Here is a 27,838-nt window from a genome sequence, read left to right as displayed (position 1 = left end):
CGCATTGTCCCTCTCCCTGTCTTCTGACAGCTGTGAGGTCTGCAGCCACCATGTGTCTTACAAGGATGTGGAACTGTCCCTTCCAGAAATAACATCAGACATTGTAGTCTTTATTGTTAGCTGTCCTTGGCTATAAGGCAAACTCCGCAGCTACTCCGCGCACCGCGACGACACCGCCCCCGACTACACCGCGCTCTTCCCGCGGACTGGTCATAGCAGTGACGTGTGGCTCCCTCACGTGCGTAGACTCGAGTCCGGATGTTGACGTGCAGCCCACGTGGTCAGCGGATCCACCAATGGGCGGGTCGCGCGATTTGACGTGAGAAGGTGGAGCGTACGCAACATGGCCGCTGAGTGAGAGGAACGGAGAGAAGGGAGAGAGGCTGGTGAGGTATGCGGGGACTGGTCCGGGGCAATGGGGGCTGGAGGAGGGAGGAAGATGGGAGACCTGTGAGAGACTCGGCCCTGAGGTGCGGTAGGCTGAGGGCTGGGTGACAGGTGATGGCAGGAAGTGACAGGCTGGTGTGAGGCGCCCGCTGGAGACTGTGCTGTGCTTCTAGTATATGGCGGCTCTATCAGACTGCCAATAACATGACAGCATGCCCAGCAGTGGCAGGACGAGCCTGGGGCGGCCTCACACATATGTACATAGCACGGACATGTTATTATCAGCACTCCTCCTGGTTCCAGCTGTTACCCTGCAGTGTGAGCGGGCAGAGCTGCCATAGGAGCCTCAGTCTGTGAGATACTGCCAGAACAGACATATTGTCTGCAGCACATCCTGTTTACATGAGGAGACTAAACACCTCTAGATCCATCTACCAACCTGGCTGCCATGATGCCGCGGTCTGGAGCTTTCACCCTGGACTGAGCACTTGTATGTGAAAGTTATCACTGGCAGCGCCAATGTCCATCTCCCCTGGCAGGAGCTTATAGAACGGCCCTGACTACAAGCAGCACATCGCCCCAAGCCTGGCAATAAATATTGGCGCAATTTGCCAATATTTAGAGTGGTTGAAATATTAAGTCCTCCGGAGGTATTTCAGGGTGGCTCGGATCCCAGGTCCTATGATCAGCACCCCTGGGTTGTGCTACCTGTACACAATACAGGTAGAGGTGGGGCAGGTGATCCTGAGATAGAACCAGCCTGGAGCTCCTAGGTCTATCTTGAAATATCCCCGGAGGAATTAAGTTAAATTAAACTCTCTGGACAGCCCCTTTAATGTGTAACGGGAGCCGTGTGAGATAAGGATCGGGCAGCTATTCTCTGCTTTCTCCCCTTTGGGCATGCACGCTTGGCTGAGCGGAGATTACAAGTGTAAGCCCTTGTGGGCAGGGCCCTCTATCCCACTGTACCAGTCAGTCATTGGTATCATATTTGTGTATTTTGTGTAAACCCCCAATTGTAAAGCACCATGGAATTAATATAATAATGTAAAGCACCATGGAATTAATGTTGCTATATAAATAAACAATAATAATAAGTGTATGGGAAAGATGGAGATTCCTCTGTGTTGCTTTGGGATACATTCACATCTGCATTGTGTATAGTTTTTCTATCCCGCCAGTAAAACTGATCTAACCAGATCCGTTCAGACATGCATTGTAGTCGGCATTGTCTGCTCTGTTGTGGATAAGCAGCGCAAACACAAGGTCTACTGTTTGTACCTGTCTTTCCATCTGTTTTTGGTTGGATCTGCTTTGTTTTTGTTTGTTTTTTACGTATCTATAAAAAACTGAAAACCGGCACAGATGTGAACAATGCCCTAGTAGTGCCTCATATGCCCTCTTGCTATAATGAATCCAGTCTGACTGTGCAATGTGAACTAAATACTTTAGCAAACCTTGGCCGTCTTAACGATTTGCTGTAGTGTCTGTGTATGGTTCTATTCAGATGCCGTTTTTTTTTTTACATCCGTTTAATGGATAGAAAACGGATGTAAACAAATTGATATCCGTGTTATAAATAAAGTCTTTTCTGTCTGTTTTGTAAGGACACCAATGTGTAGTATACCGTATTTTTGTGTGCATCCAAATTAAGGATGTCTGTAAACAAATGGTTGGCTATCAGTTTGCATCCCTTTTTTTTTCCACCTGTTTTGTTTTTTTTGCATGAATGGAGCCTCAGGGCTAATTCACACAGCTATATCTCAGTTTTGAGTGTAGTCAGACTCAGACATTACACAGCCCTGTGGTCTGGACAATACATTCTGATTTATCATGGAGACTATGGATCCTTGTGAGAATATTCACAGCATGTCTTGTTCTGGTCCAGTTACACAGAGTAGAGTAGTCCATGCCTGTGTGTGGGCCAAGATCTCTTGGAAGTGTATACTGACAGCACACCAACATCTGCTTGTGGAGGCTCCATGGAGATATACAGTCCTATGAAAAAGTTTGGGCACCCCTATTAATCTTAATCATTTTTAGTTCTAAATATTTTGGTGTTTGCAGCAGCCATTTCAGTTTGATATATCTAATAACTGATGGACACAGTAATATTTCAGGATTGAAATGAGGTTTATTGTACTAACAGAAAATGCGCAATATGCATTAAACCAAAGTTTGACCAGTGCAAAAGTATGGGCACCTCAACAGAAAAGTGACATTAATATTTAGTACATCCTCCTTTTGCAGAGATAACAGCCTCTAGTCGCTTCCTGTAGCTTTTAATCAGTTCCTGGATCCTGGATGAAGGTATTTTGGACCATTTCTTTCTACAAAACAATTCAAGTTCAGGTAAGTTAGATGGTCGCCGAACATGGACAGCCCGCTCTCAAATGATCTGAAAACAAAGATTGTTCAACATAGTTGTTCAGGGGAAGGATACAAAACGTTGTCTCAGAGATTTAACCTGTCAGTTTCCACTGTGAGGAACATAGTAAGGAAATGGAAGACCACAGGGACAGTTCTTGTTAAGCCCAGAAGTGGCAGGCCAAGAAAAATATCAGAAAGGCAGAGAAGAAGAATGGTGAGAACAGTCAAGGACAATCCACAGACCACCTCCAAAGAGCTGCAGCATCATCTTGCTGCAGATGGTGTCACTGTGCATCGGTAACAATACAGCGCACTTTGCACAAGGAGAAGCTGTCAGGGAGAGTGATGAGAAAGAAGCCGTTTCTGCACGTACGCCACAAATAGAGTTGCCTGAGGTATGAAAAAGCACATTTGGAGAAGCCAACTTCATTTTGGAAACAAAGATTGAGTTGTTTGGTTATAAAAAAAGGCGTTATGCATGGCGTCCAAAAAAAACAGCATTCCAAGAAAAACACTTGCTACCCACTGTACAATTTGGTGGAGGTTCCATCATGCTTTGGGGCTGTGTGGCCAATGCCGGCACCGGGAATCTTGTTAAAGTTGAGGGTCGCATGGATTCCACTCAGTATCAGCAGATTCTTGAGAATAATGTTCAAGAATCAGTGACGAAGTTGAAGTTACGCCGGGGATGGATATTTCAGCAAGACAATGATCCAAAACACCGCTCCAAATCCTCAGGCATTCATGCAGAGGAACAATTACAATGTTCTGGAATGGCCATCCCAGTCCCCAGACCTGAATATCATTGAACATCTGTGTGATGATTTGAAGCGGGCTGTCCATGCTCGGCGACCATCTAACTTAACTGAACTTGAATTGTTTGTCCAAAATACCTTTATCCAGGATCCAGGAACTGATTAAAAGCTACAGGAAGCGACTAGAGGCTGTTATCTCTGCAAAAGGAGGATCTACTAAATATTAATGTCACTTTTCTGTTGAGGTGCCCATACTTTTGCACCGGTCAAATTTTGGTTTAATGCATATTGCACATTTTCTGTTAGTACAATAAACCTCATTTCAATCCTGAAATATTACTGTGTCCATCAGTTATTAGATATATCAAACTGAAATGGCTGTTGTAAACACCAAAATATTTAGAACTAAAAATGATTAAGATTAATAGGGGTGCCCAAACTTTTTCATAGGACTGTATATATATATATATATATATATATATATATATATATATATATATATATATATATATATATGGCTTTATTCATACAGTGTTTTGCATTAGTATTTGTCAGACAAAACCACGGAAGATCCACAAGAGAGTAAATTTTTCTTGTACTGCATCCCTGTGGTCTCCCCTGGGCACATGTGTATACCCCTCTGTTGTAGCATATACGAGGTCTGTTTTCTACCACCACACGTTACTATTTCATGCACCGAGAGTCTTGAAGTGGGAAGAAATGAATCTACTAAGTTAATCTTTCTTCATTTATTTCATGGCTGCTTTCACAATTCCGCTGGTTGCTTTCGCAAGTGAGCGTTGGTTCAGCTTCTCTTTACTAGACGTCACATTGAGACATGACAATGCCAGTCACTCTGGTAACGGCTACAATTAAGTTGTAAACATGAATGGAGAAGTATACGGCAGACACATTGTATATACCTTGTTATTGTTCTTGCTCTATAAATGGCTGCCAGGTTCCACATTGCACCTTCCCGGCTCGTTGTCTCTCTGACAGTCTCTATGAAGCTATTTTGTCAGTATGTAAATTCTGCCGTTATTATCTTTGTCATTTTTCCACTTTTCAGTAGTTGAAAAGTTCTTTATTTCCACTGCCCGGAAATAGTATTGGTCGAATCCCTCGCTGGCATAGGAATGCGTGTAATAGGCCGAACACCAAGGGGTTAAAAGCTTCGAAGATTTGATGCGTTTAACCCCTCGGTGTTCGGCCATTACACGCATTCCTTTTTTTTTTTGTGTAGATTGCGAGCCCCACATAGAGCTCACAATGTACATTTTTTTCCCCTATCAGTACGTCTTTTTGGAACTTGGGTGGAAATCCATGCAAACACGGGGAGAACATACAAACTCCTTGCAGATGTTTTTTTGCCCTTGGCAGGATTTGAACACCAGGACCCAGCGCTGCAAGGCTGCAGTGCTAGCCACTGAGCCACCGTGTGGCCCCAATCATTACACGCATTCCTATGCCGTCGAGGTACTCGCCGAATACTATCCGCTCATCACTACCTGGAAACTTTGATCTTAAAATTTTCTGCATCCTGTTCTCGGTTTTGCCCCTTTTAGCTCGCTTTTCTATTGTTTTGAGGATTGATCTTAATCTCAGGTCATCAGATCCCTTTACTTTTGTTTCTGACTGGATGTATTGATGCGTTTTATAACACCACAGATAATCCATTAAGGCTAAGTTCACATTCGTGCTGTGGTCTCTGACGTTCAGGTTCGCCGGGGGACCTAAATAATGGAGAACCTGGCCACTGAAACTGCGGTTACACACACCTGCTTCTAATACCTGGGATCGGGAAACCCCTTTATACAGTCCAAGGTGTTTTGGAGGGAGGGGGTTGCCTCCTGTCTGCATCAGCACCCCTGGGACAGTCCCCTGCAGAGAAATGTATTGACAATGCACCTATGCAGATGTCACTTCATTGAGATGGGGCTACAAGGCATTCAGATATTTCCAGTATTACCATATAGATAAAGGGGGCATAAGGGACTTCTATTTCTTGTGATATATATATATATATATATATATATATATATATATATATATATATATATATATATATATTTATATAGTAATATTGTGAGCCAATCCCTACATGTACTGCAGCCGGTTATTATTTTTCATTCTTACCTTGGCAAGAGCCATAACTTCATTCTTTTAACATATTTACTTTTGTTCACGTTTTCCCTGCAGGTTGTAGTATATGTTGTATGTTTATGGCATCTTTAGGTCCAGGCTACATTTTGTACATGTAACTATTTAGCTGTGGCTGCGGTCCAGATGTACGTATTGAGTAGTATGTAATCTGATGACTTGAGATTTTACTAAGTAGTTCTAATCGATCAGTAAGGCTACAGAAGGTTTGTATAGCGCTACCTTTAGCCCTTATTCATATGACCAATGTGAAACTTGGTGCTGTTTGTATGTTAGATTTATCAGCCTGAATACCTTGCAGGGAGACGGATTCCTAGGTTATAGGTAAAATCCTGTTATAAATGAATACCGAGTCTCCTCGCATACTATTCTGACTGGTAAATAGAGCACACGTGTGGACAGAGTTTAATGGCTGGGGTAGGTTGAGGGTGGTTATGGAGAAACAAATCTAAAATCCTGCAGTTCTCTCTGACCACTAAGCCTAATAACAGGCAGGCTGTTGTATAATACATTTCTTTGCAGCAGTCTCCTCCTTTTCAGCACAGACATTAGCTACATATAGATAACATAGGGACTACCGCTCACAACAGCTTATCTCTTTCCTTTCCCTGCACAATGACCTCTACACTGCTTAGAGCAGGGGTAGGCAACCTTTTGGCACTCCAGCTGTTGTAGAACTACAACTCCCAGCTTGCATACTTGCTCTGTTGTTTTTGGAACTCCCATGGAAGTGAATGGAGCATGCTGGGAGTTGTAGTTTCACAGAAGCTGGAGGGCCAAAGGTTGCTGACCCCTGGCTCAGAGCATGGTTAGAAAAGTCTCCGATACAAGTCTGTGCGCAACTCCAGGCTGTTGTGTCCAGGTGCCTGGATAGATAGAAATGATTTGCCATTACCTTTTCCATTTGTCTGTTCAGAAATTTCCGGGAGGAAAGACAAAATTCATCTTAGAAAAGATTTTTCTAGAATGGTTAATTTATGGGAAATATAATTTACTAAAACTCGTGTGAAGAATAGGCCTCAATGCATATTTTATACACCCGGACCCTGCACAGATCAGCTGCTTGGCAGTTTACAGGCTCTGGAAGCTGCTGCAGTACATGGGGAAGGCCTGCAATCTGCTCCAATTAAAGTAATAGGAGTGAATCTGCATTTCCTCAATGTCACTGCTGTACAATAGATGGGGCAGCGGGTCCTCTACTATAACCTGACTAGGAGCAGAGCGGCTTCCACAACTCCGTCCACTGCTGCAGCTTCTAGAGGCTGCCAGAATAGCGGATCTGTGAGAGGTCTGGGTTGTCAGACCCCCACAGATCAGATACTGATGATTTATCCTGTGAATAAGTCATTAATATGAAATATGCATTAGGGGCTAGGAAAGCCTCTTTTAAAGCGAACCTTTCTTCACATCACTTTTAGTAAATATGTCTTGTGTTCCCCATGTGTTCTTGAACCAGAACTGATCTTGAATTGCAGCCTTTTTATGGTATAGACCTGTGTTGGCGAACCTATGGCATGCGTGCCAGAGGGGGAAGTGGATCCCCTATTAGTGAGCGAGTGTTTCTCTCAGCTGTATGTGCAAATGCACATACAGCTGTAAACTGACCGTGTAGGCCACAGGACCACGGCTTACACTGACTGCAGAGTGTGACCTCTGTCCCGATAAAGACGCAATGACATCATTCATCAGCGCTTGCAGTCAGAAGGAGGAGGACGCCAGGCTGCTCTTCATGGGAATCATAGCATATAATACATGCAAAGGGCCACTTTGGAGCATATGATACTGTGTGGGAGCCACTATGGAGCATATAGCACTGTGTGTGGGCCACTGTGGAGCATATAGTACTGTGTGGTGGGCCACTGTGGAGTGTATAGTATTGTGTGTTGGCCACTGTGGAGCATATATATATATATGTGGAGCGTATAGCACTGTCTAGGGGCCACTGTGGAGCGTATAGTACTGTCTAGGGGCCACTGTGGAGTGTATAGTACTGTCTAGGGGCCACAGTGATGCAGATTGTACTATGTGGGGGCCCCTTCACTATTTATATCACACAGTATCTGTTTTATAACAGTATAAAAGTACCAAATGCAGAGACCTTTACCTTTCAGTACAAGGTTGTTTGCATCATTGAAAGCTCTGTAAAGCCCCATTCACACGACCGTATTTTGAGGGTCCATAATTTTCCACAATTTTGGATCCGCACAGGTTAAATTACTGTGTTGGCACTTTGCGATAATTTACTGGGTTTTGGGTTGCAGTTTGGGCCCTCGGTCTCTAAAAGGTTCCCTATCACTGGTATAGTCCTTTGCAGGAGATTTCTTGTAGATATTAATGGTCTTGTATAAATCTTTGTTCTTGGAACTGACACAAAACCTTCACCCAATAAATCTCCTGTAATTCTCCTGACAAATCCAGTTGCACGGCCTTCACAGCTGAAAGCTCCCAGCGGTCTTTGCTAGGTCAGTGTATGCCCAGATGTAACCGAGTGGTTTCTGTGATCTGGGTGAAAGCTAAGACAGTCCCATTGCTTTATAGGAGCACAGCTAAGCCTTTAGCCGTGTATGTGTCACAAACTTGTAGATTATCTCCAATAACAAGCAGCAGAATTGTGAATGCAGCTCTGAACAATATGTAGTTACACAATGACTCATTTTGATGGTGCTCATAGGAGAGTGTCCTGTTAGTTATGACACTTGTATTGTCCTTGTCTGTCTCTTAATAGTTTATGTATAAATAAGACTGATAATAAGTTACTTCAGGTCACTCACATCAGGATTTTCCTTTCGTAGGTGAATGTTGCCGGGACCCGAGTTATGTGAAAATGACTCAGGGAAAGAAAAAGAAGAGGGTGAACCGCAGTGTTCTTCTTGCCAAAAAAATCATCATCAAAGATGGCGGCTCTGTAAGTGCATTTGTTATACAGTTACATCTGAATGGGTGGTTTGCGTTACCGAAACCTTGAATTCTAAAAGTATGTGTTAGTCTAATTTATTCAGGTATGGAGGACAAGGCGTTGAAAGCGTTTTTCACGTTTAGGATTTTGCAATATAGAATATGTATATTACATTCTAATATAAATGACGTATATGTGACACAATACGCCAGAAAACGTAATTACTGGCGGTTTATGAGCTGGGTAGAAAATCCACAGTAGGATCAAAGTCACTAAGATCTTACCAGTCTCATGCACATGCTACACCAAAATGATGAACGCAGACTTTGACCTGCAGTTTTGCAATGTGTAAAACCTACAACAAAATCTTCATACAGATTTTGTGGATTTTTGGCAATATCTGTGTTGGAAAATTTGGATGACCTGCCCTTAGACTTCCCATACAAATGTTTGCCTAGTTTATCATAGGTCAGTGTTCTACAACCTGTGACTCTTAGACCCGGTTCGGGTTTCCGGTCGGGAAGTCTGCTTGGGGACTCCCCTGAATGATGGAAACCTATCCGCATAAAAAAGCTGTTGCCTAAGGAAACCACAGACCCCGTAGATTATAATGGAGTCCATGTGGTTTCTGCTCGGTTTCCACACAAGCAGCACTTTTCTCTCCGCGTATTTCATGCAGATGTGAACCGGGTCTTAGTGAAACGTCCACGTTTGGCATGATGGGACTTGTAGTTTCACAACAGCTGGAGACGCTGTTACGGTGCACACCCTATGTGGTGGTTTCCCAGCAGTGCATGAATGGTGAACTGTACAGAAATAAAATCCATAGGAAGTGAAGTGCTGTATCTTCTCGTATACTTTCACTTTTTCACACCCAGTTGCTATGGATTAATTTTTTGGCAGCATATGCCAATTGTATATTATAAACGGCCTTGCATGACTTTTCATGTTTGGGCTGGCTGAGACACTTGTCATTCCAGCACCCTGCATTGGGCAGGAGCCATTTTACAGATTTTCATTTTTCAGCATATCCTCACTTCCCTTTTTCTGAGAGTTGATATTCTGTTTTATTGTAAAGACTATTCATTTTGCATGAAGCTCTGATGTTCTCCTTTTTGTCTATAGCCCCAGGGGTTTGGCTCCCCCAGCGTGTATCATGCTGTCATCGTGATCTTCCTTGAATTCTTTGCTTGGGGTTTGCTCACTGCTCCTACTTTGGTGGTAAGTTCTGTTTGATCACAGGAATTTGTCAGACATATTGTTTATTCTTTTAGAAGGCTGTGTTATTTTACATATATGGCTACTAGTGTGGGGTTTTATATGTTTTTTGATTTATTTGGTTGATGATAGAGATGAGCGACACTGTTCGGATCAGCCGTTCCGAACAGCACGCTCTCATAGAAATGAATGGAAGCACCTGACACGGCGACCGGCCGCCGGCAAAGTGTACGTGCCAGGTGCTTCCATTCATTTCTATGGGGGCGTGCTGTTCAGAACGGCTGATCCGAACAGTACTCGCTCATCTCTAGTTGATGATAGAATCAAGCTACACTTTTTAACTATTTTTGGAAACTTTTATTAGTAATAGTCATGTATAATGTGAATTCAGTTCTTCAGGAGATAACATGTCACAACACTCATAGGCCTTATTCACATATCAGTGTTTGCAAACCCAAACTATCAGTGCAGGCTACATAGAAGTAAAGTATAATAGAACATTTTTTACCTGTTCTGTTTTTTCGACGTACTCCTGGATTTGGCTTGCACTGACGTGTGAATAAGACCTAAACCTTTGTACACACTTTGCTTGAAGTATATGTCTGGAAGAAACCTTGACGTTTATCTCCGACAGTAGACTCCATTAACTTACTTTATCTGCTGTAGCCGAAGCATCAGATGCTCACAGACCACAAGATGAGTCACAGTCTCTTCCTGTATTGCTAACACAATGTTGTGTGCAGAACGACTCCTGTAAATTTTCACCATTTCTCTGTTACAGGTTTTACATGAGACCTTCCCAAAGCATACGTTTCTTATGAATGGGCTCATCCAAGGAGTGAAGGTAAGAGATCCACTAACCTGTGGCAATTGGGGTCTCCATATTGACGCTTGTTCAGCAGTATTGATACTGCCTTTTAGCACGTGGTTTCACGATTAACCTTTTATTACTGTAAAAATGAAGGTGTTGTTTAGACCCTTCATCATACAAGGCCTGTTCAACTCAATTCAGGCTTACGTTTCGGCTTGGGTTAGGTAGAATGTCCTCTGATGCTTCCTCTTTCCTGCCCTGGTTAGTGAAGCAGCAGTTGCTCAGCCAGGGAAGATTGTGGAGTCATCATAGTACCTGTCTGCTCTAGGGGTTATTAAAGGGGTGTTCCAGTGCAGTTTATAACATCTGTCTGTTCGTCTGGGGATCCAGTAGAGAGTCTTTGTTCGGGTCCTGAGTGTTCCTGAACTTTGGCTGAGACCGTCCTGTGCAGGCCAGTCACTGGCTGATGTCCTGATCAAATGGAGCTTCTATCACTCATTGCCTGACACCCTTATGTAAGCAAAGACCAGACACCCGAATGTAGACAACTGGGCGCTACCGTTCGCTGCCTCAATAGAGTATATCTGTACGCTGTCTAAGGCCACGTTCACGGTCTTGACTGTGAAGCTTTCTTTGTGTGCGCCAGATTTACCAGCCTGAATACTATGCGGGGAGACAAACTACTAGCATTATAGATCTCTTTTATGTTAGTTGTCCCTGTCTACCCATGAAATACTGCCCTGTACTGTAATCACTACTGGACAGTATTTTGGGAGGAGGCAAGGTCTCCTAGAGTCATAGATATATATGTATAATGCTAGGGGTCAGTGTTCGGCCTGGTAAATGTAGCCTAATACTGTTATCGGACAATGTCAGAGCATTGAATTACAAATCTGTGTGTCAAGGGGAATAGTATTATCCAATGTTCAATTCCTGAGGGTTAAAAGCAGAGAAACCTTTCTGGTGCAGAACTTTTGGGGAAGCTTTCCTTACTTTGACTTTACTGGAGATCTTATTGACCCATACAGAGATCCTCTTTTGTGATCTTACAGGTGTTACATGTATAACACTGAGCTATCTCATGAGTTTTATCGGTTATTTATCATGACAAGTCTTTTACCAAATTGTAACATGCCATGTATTTCTGTCGTTCAGGGTTTGTTGTCCTTCCTCAGTGCACCTTTGATAGGGGCGCTGTCTGACGTTTGGGGAAGGAAGTCTTTCTTGCTGCTAACTGTGTTTTTCACCTGTGCTCCTATACCACTAATGAAGATTAGCCCGTGGTAAGTAGTCCAATTCTAAAATAATCTGCATATCACTATATCTGATGTGCAAAATCCTAATTCATTTTCTCGCTACCTTTTTAGGTGGTACTTTGCGGTTATTTCTGTATCTGGTGTATTCGCCGTTACCTTTTCTGTGGTATTTGCTTATGTAGCGGATATAACACAGGAGCATGAGAGAAGCATGGCCTACGGACTGGTAAGTAGATTCTTCTAGGCCTTTAAGACTAATGGATTGTTGTGGATTTTTAGTGTTCATACCCCATCAAAAATTGATTTTACAAATATTGCTCTGATGCAGTTTTTGAAGCGACGTTGAGGAGTGAATTAGAAAAAAAAATGTGTATCTTCCTTTTCTATCTACTTCAAAAACTGCAGCAAAACCACATATAGGAAACCACCCTAAGGGTGAGGACGCACTTGAGGGTTTTTATTTATGCAGTTTTTGAAGCCAAAACCAGGAATAGATTGAAAAAGAAAGCAGAGAAGTACCATCTACCTTTTATAGGTTCTCACTCTTTATGATCCAGCCGTGTTTTTGGCTTCAGACTACATCAACAAATCTGAACTTGTGTACCCTAAGGCTGGTGTTGCAGTCCTTTTGCAACAGATTTTCACACTAAAGCCAGAAGCTTAACCAGCAGGAAGGTGAAGTCGTGTGTAAGTTCTTCCATTATAGTTCCCGGTCCTTTTGAATCCACTTCTGACTTTGTTACAGAAGCTGCCATCAAATAATAATGCGACACCTGCCAAAATGAGATTACTGTCAGCCAGATGAGCTGTCTCTTCTGAAACCCTTCCACGTTCCCCTGGCCCAAGTGTGTATATGTTCTGTATAGGGAAAGGAGAGAATACCACTGCCCCACCCACCTGGAACAAAAGTTTTGGGGATGTTGAATCCAGCAATATGATCCTTATCTGCTGTCAGGCAACAGTCTGTGGGTACACAGTAGAAGGTCAGGCCAAAATCCAGCTCAAATAAATATATTAGTTTGAGGGGTTTCCCTGTTTCTAAATCTAAAAACTAGGTCACCGTTGTTACTCAGTAATGAGTGTTGGCTCGTTTGACTGTCAGTGTAAGGAAAGCTGGTAAATCCTGTATGTTAAGAGGGGTGGGACCTGAAATGAATGTGCAGGAACAGACATTTTATCAGATGTATGGAGAAAAGAAGCCTCGCTTAAGACTATATCTACATCGTGCTCAAAGGCGGTGTTTAAAAAGATGCAGAAAAGATTCACTTGTGATTCCAATGACATGCATGGAAAAAAATCCACTGCTAATTTTAAAGGGATTGTATCACCAAACTTTTATTTCTTAAAACCAGATTGCAAAATAGGTATCTTTTTATACATCTGTCATCTTCTGATTGTAGATTTTTTAATTGTATTGGCACCATTTAGTGATATGCTTTACATCAATCTCATGGCCATAGGCAGCGATACGCTCGAGCCGACTCATTGAGGTGTATCAGAGAAATTTCTAGACTTGCTTTGTGCAGGGGGGGCCATAGATAAACTGGGACATTATCCATTGTCTTTACTCAATGCAGTGATGAGGCAGTGGTGTAACTAAAGTCTTGTGGGCCATGGTGCAAACTTTTATCTGGGGCTTCCTACCCTCTCCCCACAGCAATTTTTTTTTTTTTTTTTTTTTTAATGTAGATTGTGAGCCCCATGTAAGGATCACAATATACTTTTCTTTTTCCCTATCAGTATGTCTTTATAGAATGGGAGGACATCCACGCAAACACGGGGAGAACGTACAAACTCCTTGCAGTTGTTCCTGGCAGGATTTGAACCCAGGACTCCAGCGCTGCAAGGCTGCAGTGCTAACCACTGAGCCACCATGTTGCCCCTACCACAGCAAATTCTTGATAGTGACGGTTACAGGCCCCCCACACAGTATAATATGCTCCACAGTGGGTTCCACACACAGTATAATATACTTCAGGCAGTACTTTTCTCTCCGCATTGTACGGAAAACACACAAGCCCCATTACAGTCCCCAAGAGGACTCCCTGAATGGAATACTGAACGCAAATGTGAATGGCTTAGGGCGGGTTCACATCTGTGCCTCTGTGCGCTTTAGCCAGTCCAGCTGGTTTTCTGTCTTCTGCCCCGAGAAACTGGACAGGGGACAGAAACCCTGCAGTCAGTTTTCAAACCCATTCAAGTGAGTGGTTTGAAAAGTGAGCGCCTGTGAGAGTTTTGTACCTGTCCGTGGTGAAAATTTTATTTATTTTTTTTTGCATATCCAACTGTGTCCGGTTACAAAAAAACAAACAGTGTAGCTGCAGAGAGGTACAAAACGCTCACGGGCGCTCACTTTTCAAACCCATTCACTTGAATGGGTTTGAAACTGACTGCCGGGTTTCCGTCCCCTGTCCAGTTTCTCGGGGCAGAAGACGAAACCCAGCAGGATTGCTTAAAGGGCGCAGATGTGAACCCGCCCTAAGTGAAATTGCACGTTTTTTATTTTGAAAAGCAGACATGGAAAATTAAAACAAAATGACCATATTTTCTCTAAATATTTGATTAACATACAAAGCTGGTTTGAAAGGTTCTCTTCAGGCAATTCCATGGGAAGAGCTACCTGTGTTGTAGTTGCAGCGGATTTCACCTTATGCGTGGCTCTATACGTGGACATTTTTTGTAGAGTATGATTGAGATTTGTTCAAGTCTGTAAATCTGTTGCAGGTTTCTAGTATACCGCCTATGTGTGCGGGCATAACAAAATTGCTGTTTGGAAAAGCATAGAAAAAAAAACTATTGAACTAGAATATTGCTGCTGCCAGTGCCCTGGTTCCCTACCACATGGGCGGTATTCTCATAGGTCCTGGACACGTGCCTATGGTAGTCTACTGACGTGTCATCCATACTGGTTTCTTAGTTTGATATTTTTCCATATTGAATTGTCTGTTGACTTTTTATGAGAAATCTGAGAACCCCCTTTAAAAATCCTGCAAATCTCTTTATATTGTGAGAGCTGGAGTTTGTGCGACGGCTCTGCTTTTCCTCTGAGCTGTTGTGCATACATAATGTCCTACATGCACTTCTCTTGGAGACCATTTTGTGGTTCTTTTCTGTATGTGCTTAAACAATGGAAACCACATAGACGGCCTATGACGTGATTTCTGTGTGAGCAGACCAGCATTGCTCATTTTTTCCATAGATACCTTTACACTTTCTGAAGAGACAACAGAGCAAATCCCCATGTAAACACGGGAGAGATTCTGCTTGTAGAGATAACTGGGCAAAGTGAGGACGTGAGTGGAATATAATCTGTGTAATACCATGCTATTTACTCAGATACACATCCTAATTCACATTAGAAGGGTTATGGCATTATTCTTAAAGGAAACCTGTCAGGTGGATTTGGGACACTAAACCACCCACACGTCCTTATAGGCCCCTGGTTTAGTGTCCCAAATCGCCCTTTTTAATGCAGTCTGTGGGTGCATTAAAAATAAAAAATAAAAACCTTTATACTTACCTAGAGACGGGTCTAATGAGTCTCATCACACTCCTCTCTGGTGCCTTAGAGATGTTCTTCAGTGAAGCTTGGGATGTACGTCCCGGTTTCACTTCACAAGTACCCGAGGTAAGGGGCAAGCGCAGTGAAGCAGCGGTGTACTCTGACTTTATTGAAGAACTGCGCCGGCGCGAGGAGTACCGTGGCAGGTTAAGTATAAAGTTTTTTTGTTTTTTGTAGATTGTGAGCCCCATGTAAGGATCACAATGTACTTTTTTTTTCCGATCAGTATGTCTTTGTATGTTCTCCCCGTGCTTGTGTGGATTTCCTCCCATTCTACAAACTCCTTGCAGATGTTGTTCCTGGTGGGATTTGAACCCAGGACTCCAGCTCCGCAAGGCTACAGTGCTAACCACTGAGCCACCGTGTTGCCCCTAGATTTTATATTTTTAATGCAGCCATAGATAGCGTAATAACGGGGTGATTTAGGACACTAAACCCCATGTCCACAAGGGGCTGTGAGTTGTTCAGTGTCCCAAATCGACCTGGCAAGTTTACTTTAAAGATTGCCTGCATTGAAAAAGTTTTGGAAAGGGCACAGGGTGGATACCAGGTGCTGCTCATCTCATAGATCACCCACAGCTCGACCCTTCCCTGGTTCCTGCTCCTCACTCTGCCAATCCCTTGTCGCAGTGGTGACCCCGCCCAAGCCAGTGATTGGCTGGAGAGGCACTTCCTGTGTGTCAAGACAGGACCAGGAAATGGAGCAGTGGGGCATCTGTGTGGTGAGTATAGCTTCTTGTATTGGTTTAGCTCTACCAAGTCCCTTCCCAAAATACTGTTCTACTCCCAGACCTTATCTCCAGAGTGGTGAGCAAAAAAATGTTCAAGTTTTTTTTCTGTGACTATTAGCAAGTTGTACTGTATGTGTCAGGGTTTGCTCTGTAGCTCTCTAGGCTGCCATGGTTTGCTAATAGTTTGTCTCCCCCTTCCCCTTCTATGGGGTCACAGATCACTGCCCATTGCTCTGTGTGTTGCTCTTGATCACTTCCCTTTCTCACGGTATGTTGAATTCTGCTGATACTTTTTCAGGTTTCGGCTACATTTGCAGCTAGTTTGGTGACAAGTCCTGCCATCGGAGCTTACCTGAGCCATGCGTACGGGGACTCTCTCGTGGTTCTCTTGGCCACAGCCATTGCCCTGCTTGACATCTGTTTCATCCTGGTGGCCGTTCCAGAGTCGCTTCCGGAGAAAATGAGGCCGGCGTCTTGGGGAGCTCCTATTTCTTGGGAGCAGGCAGATCCGTTTGCCGTAAGTGAAAACCCGTTTTGTCTATTCCTGTGTCCTTATATTGGGTTTAGACAGACAGTGCTCAGGTCAGGTGTCTACATCCTAGTGACTAATGTGTAGATTACACTTTGTGCATTTGATCTTCGCTGGTCCTATGGGAATTATTTTGTGGCTACTGCTCTGTCTTCTGCACAAGCGCCAGGCCATACTGGAGATGGGTAAGTATAAAGTTCTTTGTTTTGGGGGCGTTTTCTGACAGGGTTACGGAGCATTACCAGAGCAGTTTTAGAAAGTGAAAGCTGTTCTTTGGTTGCTATGGGCAAGAAGGCCGATTCTTGCGTACATTTGATACATACAGACTGACGTTTCCCCTGATTTTTCCCAATATACTTTTATCTTATAAATGACTTCTTCAATCTTGCCTTAGCTCTTTCTCAGTAGAGGGTGTAACCTCCTTCCTTGTAGTAGTAAATGTATAGGAGATAACATGCATCTTATTTCCCGGATGGAGAGCCGGGGACATCTTATTCTCCAGCAATAATATTATGGGTGGGGGATAAATTTGTAGCCAACAATCTTAGTCACTTCCCCCAGGCCGTGAAAACTTGAAGAGTGAATTGTGAACCTTATCTGCTGATCTATAGGGCGTTTGTATGGAATATCGATGTCCTCAATCCCTTTTAGAATGGGAAGTGCCCCACCCTCCTAAATCTGGCCGCTGCAGACTCTGCAAATTCATTCTCTTTGAGGTTCTTGAGGACGGCACAAAAACATCCCGAACTGCTGCATTTTGGTATCCATTTTAATTCTAATGAAAGGTGTAGGTTTTTTTTTTCTTGTATTTAATTCTTAATATGGGGGGGGGGGTCCCCGACTTATTTCCTGTGGCCCAGTAAAGATCTGGTTCTCTGCATTTTTCCCTAGGGCTTTGGTTGATGTCCACACTAACTGGCACAGCCTAAAATATGCTGCAATGTTGTTACCTGTCCGCGTCTCTACATTGTAAGGGTTCCCAATACAGGCAATTTATTGCAATGGCCAAACTGCAAAACCAATACCAGTGACAGTAAGGATGGATGTGTAATATATGTAGGGCAGGGCATTCTGGTGTGTAAGATGGTAAATGTCTATACAGTTGTGTTACTAAAGGTAAGCTGATACTTTACCTGTATGGACAAATCTGTCCTTTTCTCCTGTGTTTTCTCTGCTGTTAGGGTGCATGCACACTACGTAACGCCGGGCGTGTATGAGAGCCGTACACGCCGGCGTTACAGCAGGGCTGCCGAACACTTCCTATTCACTTCAATGGGAGCGCTCGTAACAGCGGCGTTTACGAGCGCTCCCATTGAAGTGAATGGGAAGTGTTCGGCAGCCCTGCTGTAACGCCGGCGTGTACGGCTCTCATACACGCCCGGCGTTACGTAGTGTGCATGCACCCTTACTGTGTTTTACTGGCTGATTTTGTATTAATTGTTGGTTGTAGCTAAATACAGGGAAACTTCTTTGAGACATCTCAGAAAAAATTTTCGGTCTTCTCAAAGAATCCTGGCCAGTACATTTTACAACTCGTTGTCTTCTCTTCCTCAGTCCCTGAAGAAAGTGGGCCAGGATTCCATTGTCTTGCTCATCTGTATCACCGTATTCCTCTCCTACCTCCCGGAGGCTGGGCAGTATTCCAGCTTCTTCCTGTACCTCAGACAGGTGAGACGCAGCGATGTGGTGTTGGTGGTGTCCGCTCATTGATGGATCATTGCACTGAACGTTTGCCTGTATCTGCTCTTTCCTTTTAGATCATGAAATTTTCCTCGGAAAGCGTGGCCGCTTTCATCGCAGTTTTGGGAATTCTATCCATCGTTGCTCAGGTGGGAATATAAAAATATAATTTAAATGCAGGTCGTGTTCACAGCAAGATTGTGATCTCGATATAAAGAGTTCCACTACACTGCTGTGGTCATTGTGGCCTAGAATACATTTAAAGGGGTTGTGCCATTTCATAAAGGAGGAAGAAGTGAGGAGACAAAGGTTTCTATGTTCTTTACTACAACAGTCAGATGACTAGTCCTCCTTAATACACTCATCAGTTTGGCGTCTTAGGCCTCATTCACATGTCTGCTTTTTGTGGACATGTGATATCCATATTAATCATACATGATCCTGCTCATTTTCTAGCGCCATGGTTGATCCGTTTTTCATGTCTGTGAAACATAAATCATCAATTATGTGGTTTGGGTTTTTTTTTTTCTATATGCTATTCTACATTTCTGGGTCTTTGAGAAAAATAGAGCATGCTGTCTTTCTTTTTCCGAGGACCGATGTTCTATGGTAAAAGAAAGGACATCTGTATGAGCCCCTAAAAACTAAATCCGTGGTTGTGCATGAGTCTGTGGGTTAAAAAACTTCAAAAGTGGACATGTGAATATGGCGGCGTTCACACTGCCGCTGCTGTCCGCCTCCGGGGGGTCCGCTGTACACCCCGGGAAAATCGGACAGCAGCGACAGATTATGGCACATTACCGGCATCCTTCCATCGGATTCATGGTGGTGAATCCTTACCAATGCATGTTCTGCTTAGCTATTCATCTTTAGGTCTTATGGCACAGGTTTCTAGTGTTTGACTACACATTTACTTCTTACAATTGTGTATTTGTCCTATATCCGATTTTTATTCTCTTTTGCAGACGATTGTCTTAAGTCTGCTAATGAGGTCAATTGGAAACAAGAACACGATTCTGCTGGGCCTTGGTTTTCAGATACTGCAGTTGGCCTGGTATGGCTTTGGATCAGAACCTTGGTAAGGACGTCATGCTTTATTGCTTTTGCTCCTGGACACTTGTTTTGCACTGATAGAGGTGAAGTGTTTGGGCAGCGCTCACAGTCTGCTAATACAAATACAGCAGCACATCCTGAAACTAGAGAAGGCGCTGAGTGATCAGGCTGAAGACGCAAACCAGTTCCCTCCCCCGTTCAGCCTGAGGCATATTGATTTAGGTGATATCAAAATGTACTTATACTATAGGCACGTGTAGTCTAGTCCTGCTGTCTTTTGAGAAGTACTGTTCACCGATATGCTGCTTGTTTTTTGTTAGTTTTTTTTCTGCAATGATAGATCTGTCATTTACTGACGGCAGGGCCCAGTGGACCCCACTGACTTTCATGGGGTCTGTCTGTCCTTTTACCATAAAGGTTGTCATATGCTGAACAGTTGTTTTTTTTTTGTTTGTTTTTTTTCTTAATGGAATTGGTAATGATGATTTCCTTATTGTGTCCGGATTTTCTTCTTATACATGTAGCGCTTCTGCCTGATAACCTGATCATAATAAGGAAATCGTGGCTGGGTCTCTAACAAGAGCCAAAACGTAGAAAGTTCCTGCATTCATGGTTGTATGCATTGTGACTGATCAAGACCACAGACTGGCATCTCTAATAATAATACATTATATTTATGTAGCGCCAACATAGTCCTCAAAGTTTATATTTTATTCTATAATGAATAGGCAGCCAATGTAGTGACTGGCACAGACCAGAGGCATCGCTGTAGCGTCTAGCCTGATAGATGAGCCTGGCCGCTGCATTCAGAATAGATTGTAGAGGGGAGAGTTTAGTGAGGGGAAGACCGATTAGTAAGGAGTTACAGTAGTCAAGGCGAGAATGAATCAGAGAGACAATAAGTGTCTTTAATGTATCTCTGGTAAGGAAAGGGTGTATTCTGGAGATGTTTTTGAGGTGGAAGTGACATGAACGTGCGAGTGATTCAATATGAGGGGTGAAGGAAAGGTCTGAGTCAAACATGACCCCGTAGCAGCGGGCCTGCTGCCTAGGAGTTATAGTAAGGCCTGAGACTGCAATGGATATATCAGGGACAGATCTATTAGAAGGTGGAAACAGTAGTAGTTCAGTCTTAGAGAGATTTAGTTTTAGATAGAGCGAAGACATGATATTAGAGACAGCAGAGAGACAGTCACTGGTGTTCTGTATTAGTGCAGGGGTAATGTCACAGGAACATGTGTCATCAGCATAAAGATGGTACCAGAAGCCAAATCTGGCGATGGTTTGTCCAATGGGGGCTGTGTAGAGAGAAAAGAGCAGGGGGCCGAGGACCGAGCCCTGAGGAACCCCAACAGCAAGGGAAAGAGGGGAGGAAACAGAGCCCGCGAATGATACACTGAAAGTGCGGTCTGAGAGATAAGAGGAGAAGCAGGAGAGCGCAGTGTCATTGAGGCCGACTGAGCGGAGCATAGTGAGGAGAAGATGATGGTCAACAGTGCTGCTAAGAGATGTAGAAGAATACGAAGAGAATAGTCGCCAGATTTAGCTGTCAGGAGAACATTGGAGACTTACGTGAGGGCCGTTTCAGCATTTTTAATTGTTTATATTTGCCAAAATGTTGTATTTGTCTACAAATTTAGATACATTTATAATTCTGTCAAAACCTCTTTAAAGATTGTCTGTCAATGGACTTAACAAACTGTGCTATGTAGAGAACAGTGTAAAGATACCTGGTCATTCAGATTGCATGGCTGAGACATCTACGTCTTGAAGTCCCTGGTGCTGTGATCACAAGTGCCCAGGAGTGCCCTAGACACTGCAGATGAGCTATGACTTGGAAACTTGCAATAGTGGTGCTTGGGCATTCAATGATGGATGTCTCAGCCATGTAGCCCGCAGGACTATCACCCCAGGTATCTTTACACAGCAGTCCTTGTCTTCTATATAACAATGCTGGCCATTTTGAGAGGTCAGACTTTACTTAATAAAATTTTGCTCACTTTTGTAATTTTTCAATTTTCTGTCCGTTCCAGGATGATGTGGGCAGCGGGAGCTGTAGCTGCAATGTCCAGCATTACTTTTCCTGCAGTAAGTGCTCTGGTGTCTCGGACTGCAGATGCTGATCAGCAAGGTAGGTGGATTACAGTGAGCTTGAGTATACGGGTATATCTGTCATATCATCTGCTGAGTAGCACATTCTGGTGGTGTTCTTGATGCATGTATGTAAGTGAATGAGTCCCCTAATTAAAGGGGATGTCCAGTCTTAATTTATTTTTACTACCTATTCTCAGGATAGGCCATAAATAACTTGATCAATCGGAGAAAGTGGGGGTGAAACGCAACCCCAGACTGATCAGCTGTACAGAGCTACTGCTTCTTGCTGCTCAGCGCTCATTGAAGTCAGTGCTTTCTATTTCCAGAACTGTATTCTGTATAGGGGTGCTGGAAATGGCTCTGTACAGCTGAAGGGGGCCGGTGGAGGATAGGACATAGCAAAAAAAAAAAAAAAAAAAAATAAAGCCTTGACAACCCTTTAATGTGGATGGCTGTAAAGGTGAGTGACCGATAGACTCCTAAATCTCTGACTGGATTCTGCAATCCCAGATCAGCTATGGCTCCGGAGTGTTTTGTGCTGGAACAGTAACTGCAAAGTTTATAGAAGTTGCCTGTAAAAATCAATGACCTGAGTATGATGGTGCCCAAGTTGGTCATATGACATAACCCTCAACCCTTATTTTTCTTTCTTTTCCCCCTTCCTTTTGCAGGCGTTGTCCAAGGAATGATCACAGGAATCCGGGGATTATGTAATGGACTAGGACCGGCCCTTTATGGTTTCATATTTTACATTTTTCATGTGGAGCTAGATGAAAATCCTATCGGGGAGTCTGAGCCGAGGGACAAGGTGACGACGTCACATTCACAGCAGGTGCTCTATGATACTTACACATTCAGAGACGTGACCATTAAGTTTACTGTACAGACCTTTACTTTTGTCAGAAAATCCTTTTGTCATGGATTCTGAATGCTACTGTAGTTGGTTTATCTCATGTGTGTTGTTATACGGACTATCTTGACAGGTCTGATGATTTCACATGGAGCGATGAATGATACATTACAGTGCCCTGTTGAAATCAATGGGCCGCTTGCTTTTTGAAGTTTCTTTCTGCTTTAGCCAATGCAGGGGCCCTGCACCAGGAATGCCCAGTCTAACCTGCAGGTGAAATAAGGTTGTCACACGGTATGTTCAGACACAACAGGAACGTCTGTCACGGATCTGCCATGTGTAAACCAGTAAAGGTGGTGTCATCAGAGACCATCCATCTTCATGCATTCTCCACAACAGTCAGCTGATCCTCCTGTTCCTTTAAGATGCTTGGTTTAGCCAGGACAGGAATATTTAGTATTGACCGTACTTGTAACATCAGGACAGCTCTGTTTTGGCTCAGGGAAAGGTCATTAGCAGTTACCCCCTCCCACCCATGACTGTGGAAAGGGGTTGATTTCAGCAGACAGTCCCTTTAGACCGGAGTCACATACAGTCTTTTGTGGCGGAAGTGGATCCAAATAGATGGCGACGTATAAAAGACTAAAACTTTACTCTTTCATCTCCACGTCTAGCTGCCACAAGACGACTGTGTGACGGGATTTCTACATCACAGACGTGTTGACTTTTATGGCATATTGAGATTATATGCCATAAATTTCTCCCCCCTTCCCAGCTAGTGGCCACCACTCTATAAACACCCTCATTCTGGTGCTAGATGTGGGACACTGCATGTATGCCATGTGTGTTTTAGGCTGAGACCCCATGTTGCTTTTTTTTTTTGTTGCAGATTTTGTTGCTTTTTTTGAACCAAAGCCAAGAATGGCTACAAAAGGAAATATAGAGGAAGTTCTAACACTTCTCCCTTCTGCTCAATCCACTCCTGGCCTTGGCTCAAAAAAGCGCAGCAAAATCTGCAACAAAAAAAGCTGCGTTTCCACAACATGGGGCCTCCGCCATAAGACAAGTACACTACTCTTCTAGGGCTAAAAGTACATACAGTTTTATTACTTATGAGAGACTTTTATTCTCCTTTCTTCTCCTATACACTTCTTTTTGGCTTTAAACAAAACACATGCATCAATTTACTCCTGATCAGTGGGAGTCTGCGTGGTCGGACCCTCACGGATCTGTATCTTATGCCCAGTGCTATGTAATTGTATGTATGATAGAGGACGGACACCAGATAAAAATGGAATAGTACTTAAATATTTTTTCTTTTTTTTTTCTTTGTAGAATTCTATCATCCCTGGACCTCCATTTTTGTTTGGAGCCTGCTCCGTGCTTCTTGCTCTACTTGTAGCTCTGTTTATTCCAGAACACACCAATCTGAACATTCGCAACAACTGGAAAAAACATGGAGCAGGGCACAGTCACCCCCATAGTCCCCCAGCACCGGGGGAGGGCAAAGAACCTCTTTTGCAGGACACAAATGTATGACAAATGCCTAAAAGACAACTCCGACTGGCTTCTGCTGCTCATGTAGTTGCATTCCACTCAGTTCCGAGCTGAGGCACCTGCAGGACCAATTTCTATTAGTATGAAAGGAAAGGTCAAGCGAGAGTCCTCCCCACTCGTAGGACCAACATGACTATCCTGCGTCCTCCATTCAAGCAGGGCCAAATCTCCAGCCTTTTCTACTTCTGACCAGATTGCAGGGGCGCGCGGATGTAAATCTAATCCATCTTCTAAGTGCCAGATTGTTGCAATTAAAACAAAAAAAAAAAGAAAGGAAAATCTGTATGTACAGATGTAAATGGTGCAGGTCAAGATAAATGGCAGGCGGTGACCCTGCTGCAGGGCACAAGACGTGTGTGCGCTACTCAGGAGGGTCTTCAGTCAGTTACTGGGGAACCAGGTTTACATAAGGGCTGATGGCTTATGTGGCAGGGGCCACAGCTCTCGTATGTACATGGTTCTCCGCGTCTTGTGTTCTCTCCAGCGATTCTTTTTATTTATTTCTTACGATAGCCAAAGTTCACGCTTCTTATTTTGCTTACTCCATTTCCTCGGCTTGTTTGCTGTTCTAATACCATTGCAAGCATTTGTTTTCCTCCCCCTTGTAAAGGTAGGTAGTCAGAGCAAATCTTCCATGTTTACAACGACGCCACTTAAAGGTTACAGTCGAGCTGGTTTTACCAGTCTAGGAGCTGCGCTCGTCCTGGCACAATTTTAGAATCTCATTAAATGCTATTAGACACTTCGCTGTGCGAACCACTAAGCCTTAACTCAAGCCCAAGAATGAGCTGCTGCATGGCGAGAGTGCGGGCAAATATCTGGGAAGGATAAGAGGGTGGGAATACCGAGACTTACTATGTTCTTAGAGGGGAGCATTTGAGTAAGTCGCCTCCAGCCGCCTACTCGCTGCTGCAACTTGTCTTATGACAAAGAGAAGAATTCACATTGACATGAGGGATTATAGAAGGAAATGTGAGCTGCAGCATAGGTTGGCACTATACAAGTAAGAGGAATAATAGACGGGGGTGAGTGTTGTGTTCTTAAGGAAGCCTGGCAGCAATTATGGCACTATATAGAGGACAAGGAGAGCGGTGTAGATATTTGGGATCTCTGACCTGAGTGCTCCCTAGTCCCTTTCTTTGTGGCTGGTGCCTGGTGTAACATCCAGTCAGGAGACCACTAGACCAGAGAAGGATGGAGTGAGCATTGACTGACCAGAGGCCTGCACATGAAGGGCCGAGCTGCAGTGCACTCCTCTATACTGCCGGCAGACTCCTTTTTACAATGTACATGATTAACTGTTTACTTGTAATGAAATCTAAAATTCTGACAGGACTTGGCTGCCCCCTCCATTTGTGCATTTAGGTTCAGAGTACGCAATGCTGGACAGGATGACTTTCATTTTGGTGCTTGGTTAGTGTGTATGTTTTGATCCTCATAATTCCATATACTGTATAATAACTTCCAATATCTTCATGTTACTTAAGGGATTGTCCAGTTGATCACTTTATTGTTTAATAGGGCTGTTATTGAGGATACAAGCAGATTCTTAAATGTCCTGGGATCTCAGTTTCCAGTGGCCTTAGCTCTGTTGGTTAGTGTGAGAAGGCCATTGCAGCCAATCACAGGCCTCGGCTGTGACCTCTTGACATATGACACATCACAGCGGTCTTGTTCCATTTATGAAGAGGTCACCACTGAGGTCTGTGACTGGCTACAGCGTTCCCTTAGCATAAACTGAGCAGCTGCCACTGGAAACTGAGGCATAGGGAGGGGGGGGGGGGGGGGGTAAGTACTCATTTGTTATGGTTAGCCCTATTAAGTCATAAAAATATCAACTAGACAACGTCTTAGAGTTTCTGCTGTCTGGGTAAGTGGATAAGTTACCGATTATCAGACTCCCACTGATCAGGGGATGTTTGTCCTCTGTTCTGAATGGAGTAGTGGTTGGACATTGCTTTCAGTAGGAGTCTCAGACCTACATAGTGCTAAACTTTTACCTATTGCTGGTGTCCAACCACACCATTAAAACAGGTGTGGTGCAGAGGTGGGCTCTTCTTGAGATGCCTTAAAATGGGTTCTCCTCTATCTGATCAGTTAGTCTATCCACAGGATAGGGGGTAATTTGCAGGGGTGATCAATGGGAGTGTGTTTGACCCCCATTGATCTGCAAGTTACACTATATCCTGTGAATAACTGAATAGACCCCAAAACCCCTTTTCAATGTATATATGTAGGATGAGCCCATCTCTATCATGTCCATATGCCCCAGTGATAAACCTAACAAGCCAGTACTTGCCTCTGTCCAGCCAATCGCAGGCCTCAGCGGTCACCCCTGAGGCCTGTGATAGGCTGCAGATGCTGGACGTGTGTGTGCGCGTTAGATTTATGGTCCCACAAATTGCAATATTTAGAAAAACAAAACAAACAGAACCTCTTAATAGTGAATTATAAGATAAAGCCAAATGTTAGCAGGCAGGAACTTCCATTAGCTATAGATTCATTACAGCCCCGGATACATCCATGTGTTACTATGAAGGTATACAGCATTCTGTACACTTTTAGCGCTGTGCAATCCTGAGAGTTGCTGATAAGATGTTATTGGTCCAGACATGACCATGGATAACACTTCTTGCACTTAGATGTATGTTTAAAGGAATCTTAGCAGGATGTTTGCTTGCTCAGATTTGTACAGTCTACAATAGAATAGGGATGCCATATCTTCCTAGACACATGGTGCAGTGTGCAAAGACTTCTCTATGGTGCTGTACTTCGCTTTTCTTTGACAATCCCAGAGATGAATAGAACTGTAGCTGTCACTGTTTATACAGGAGGGAATCCACACACTATATAAGGCCAAGGCTGCGCTGTGTCTCTCTGCAGCTCTACCCATTGACCTGCAGTCTAAATGAATGTATTACGTTGAATGCAATCCTGGGACTGCAGCTGTCGGGAGCATTATAAGGGCAGAGTGTGGCCTTGGTATAAACCCTTGAACAAGGACACTGCCTTCCATCTTTCACAAGTCACATGATCACAGTGTGACCTCTGGCAGCATGGATTGCTATGCCAATAGGAAGGGATCTATTAAAAACTATCACACGTGACCTCAGTCCCATCCAGTCTTCTGTCAAAATACCTCCCTGCTCCACCTCAAGAACTAGACATGAGGGCAGCAGTAGCAGATTTTGACTCTCTTACATAGGTTACAGGGAGTCTGTCAGCACAAAATTGTAATATAAACCAACAGTGCTCAAGGAACAGACGGGTGCAGCGTGTAAGACATGCACAATAGAGTGTGAAGGGTAGCATCATGGTAAACTGCGCTGACAGACTCCCTTTGGAAAAAAAAAAAAAAGTCATCGAGATTTGTAAGAAGTGATATCCAGATATTTGGGTTTTATGTATTCATGCACAGAATTGTTGCTAAGCAGAAAACCTTTAGATTCCCCTTTTATATAGTAATGCAGTAAAATTGCTCAGAAAATAGAAACTAGCCTAAAATATTCCAGAAACCTTCAACCTGTTATTCTGCCTCGCACCACTAGATGTTGGATGTTTCCGTCTCCTGGCACAGAGACCGTACTTGTGGCCTTTTTAGTTTTCCTCCCCTCCCCCCCCCCTCCATATTGCCAGAAGCTGATAGGCCATACACACGATAGAGTAGACCTTTTATGAGGATAAGCTCCAAATAAAATAAATGACAAAAAAAGCTTTATAAAATAACGGATGTGAATTTCTCTTCTCCAATGATCTATAATTTGTGTATATTTTTGCTTGGTTATTTAAAGTGTTTCCTTTGTACTGTACAAAGTGTTGTATAATTTAATAGAATCACTTTTGTTTGCTTGGTACTTTTGAACATTTCTCATTGGCTAAGATCTGAATGATGTAAGTTTATGAATAAACCTAAATATTTTTATATCGAA

At 43.5% G+C, this 27,838-nt stretch overlaps 1 protein-coding gene across 1 annotated transcript; it reads left to right on the top strand.

The window, feature by feature from the left end:
• The first annotated feature begins 282 nt into the window (after nucleotides 1-282).
• On the top strand, nucleotides 283-27,838 carry SLC71A1 (solute carrier family 71 member 1). The gene is made up of 13 exons (XM_075287286.1): nucleotides 283-391; nucleotides 8,465-8,577; nucleotides 9,694-9,789; nucleotides 10,568-10,630; nucleotides 11,753-11,880; nucleotides 11,965-12,079; nucleotides 16,445-16,663; nucleotides 18,230-18,343; nucleotides 18,433-18,504; nucleotides 19,321-19,433; nucleotides 21,442-21,539; nucleotides 22,174-22,334; nucleotides 23,688-27,838. Exons 2-13 carry the CDS (start codon nucleotides 8,497-8,499, stop codon nucleotides 23,889-23,891), a joined length of 1,464 nt encoding a protein of 487 aa, XP_075143387.1. The 5' UTR covers nucleotides 283-391; nucleotides 8,465-8,496; the 3' UTR covers nucleotides 23,892-27,838.

Source organism: Leptodactylus fuscus, chromosome 9 (genome assembly GCF_031893055.1).
Source record: "Leptodactylus fuscus isolate aLepFus1 chromosome 9, aLepFus1.hap2, whole genome shotgun sequence".
Taxonomy (NCBI): domain Eukaryota; kingdom Metazoa; phylum Chordata; class Amphibia; order Anura; family Leptodactylidae; genus Leptodactylus; species Leptodactylus fuscus.
The sequence above is the reverse complement of the archived record's forward strand: the minus strand, read 5'-3'. Positions and strand labels throughout refer to the sequence as shown.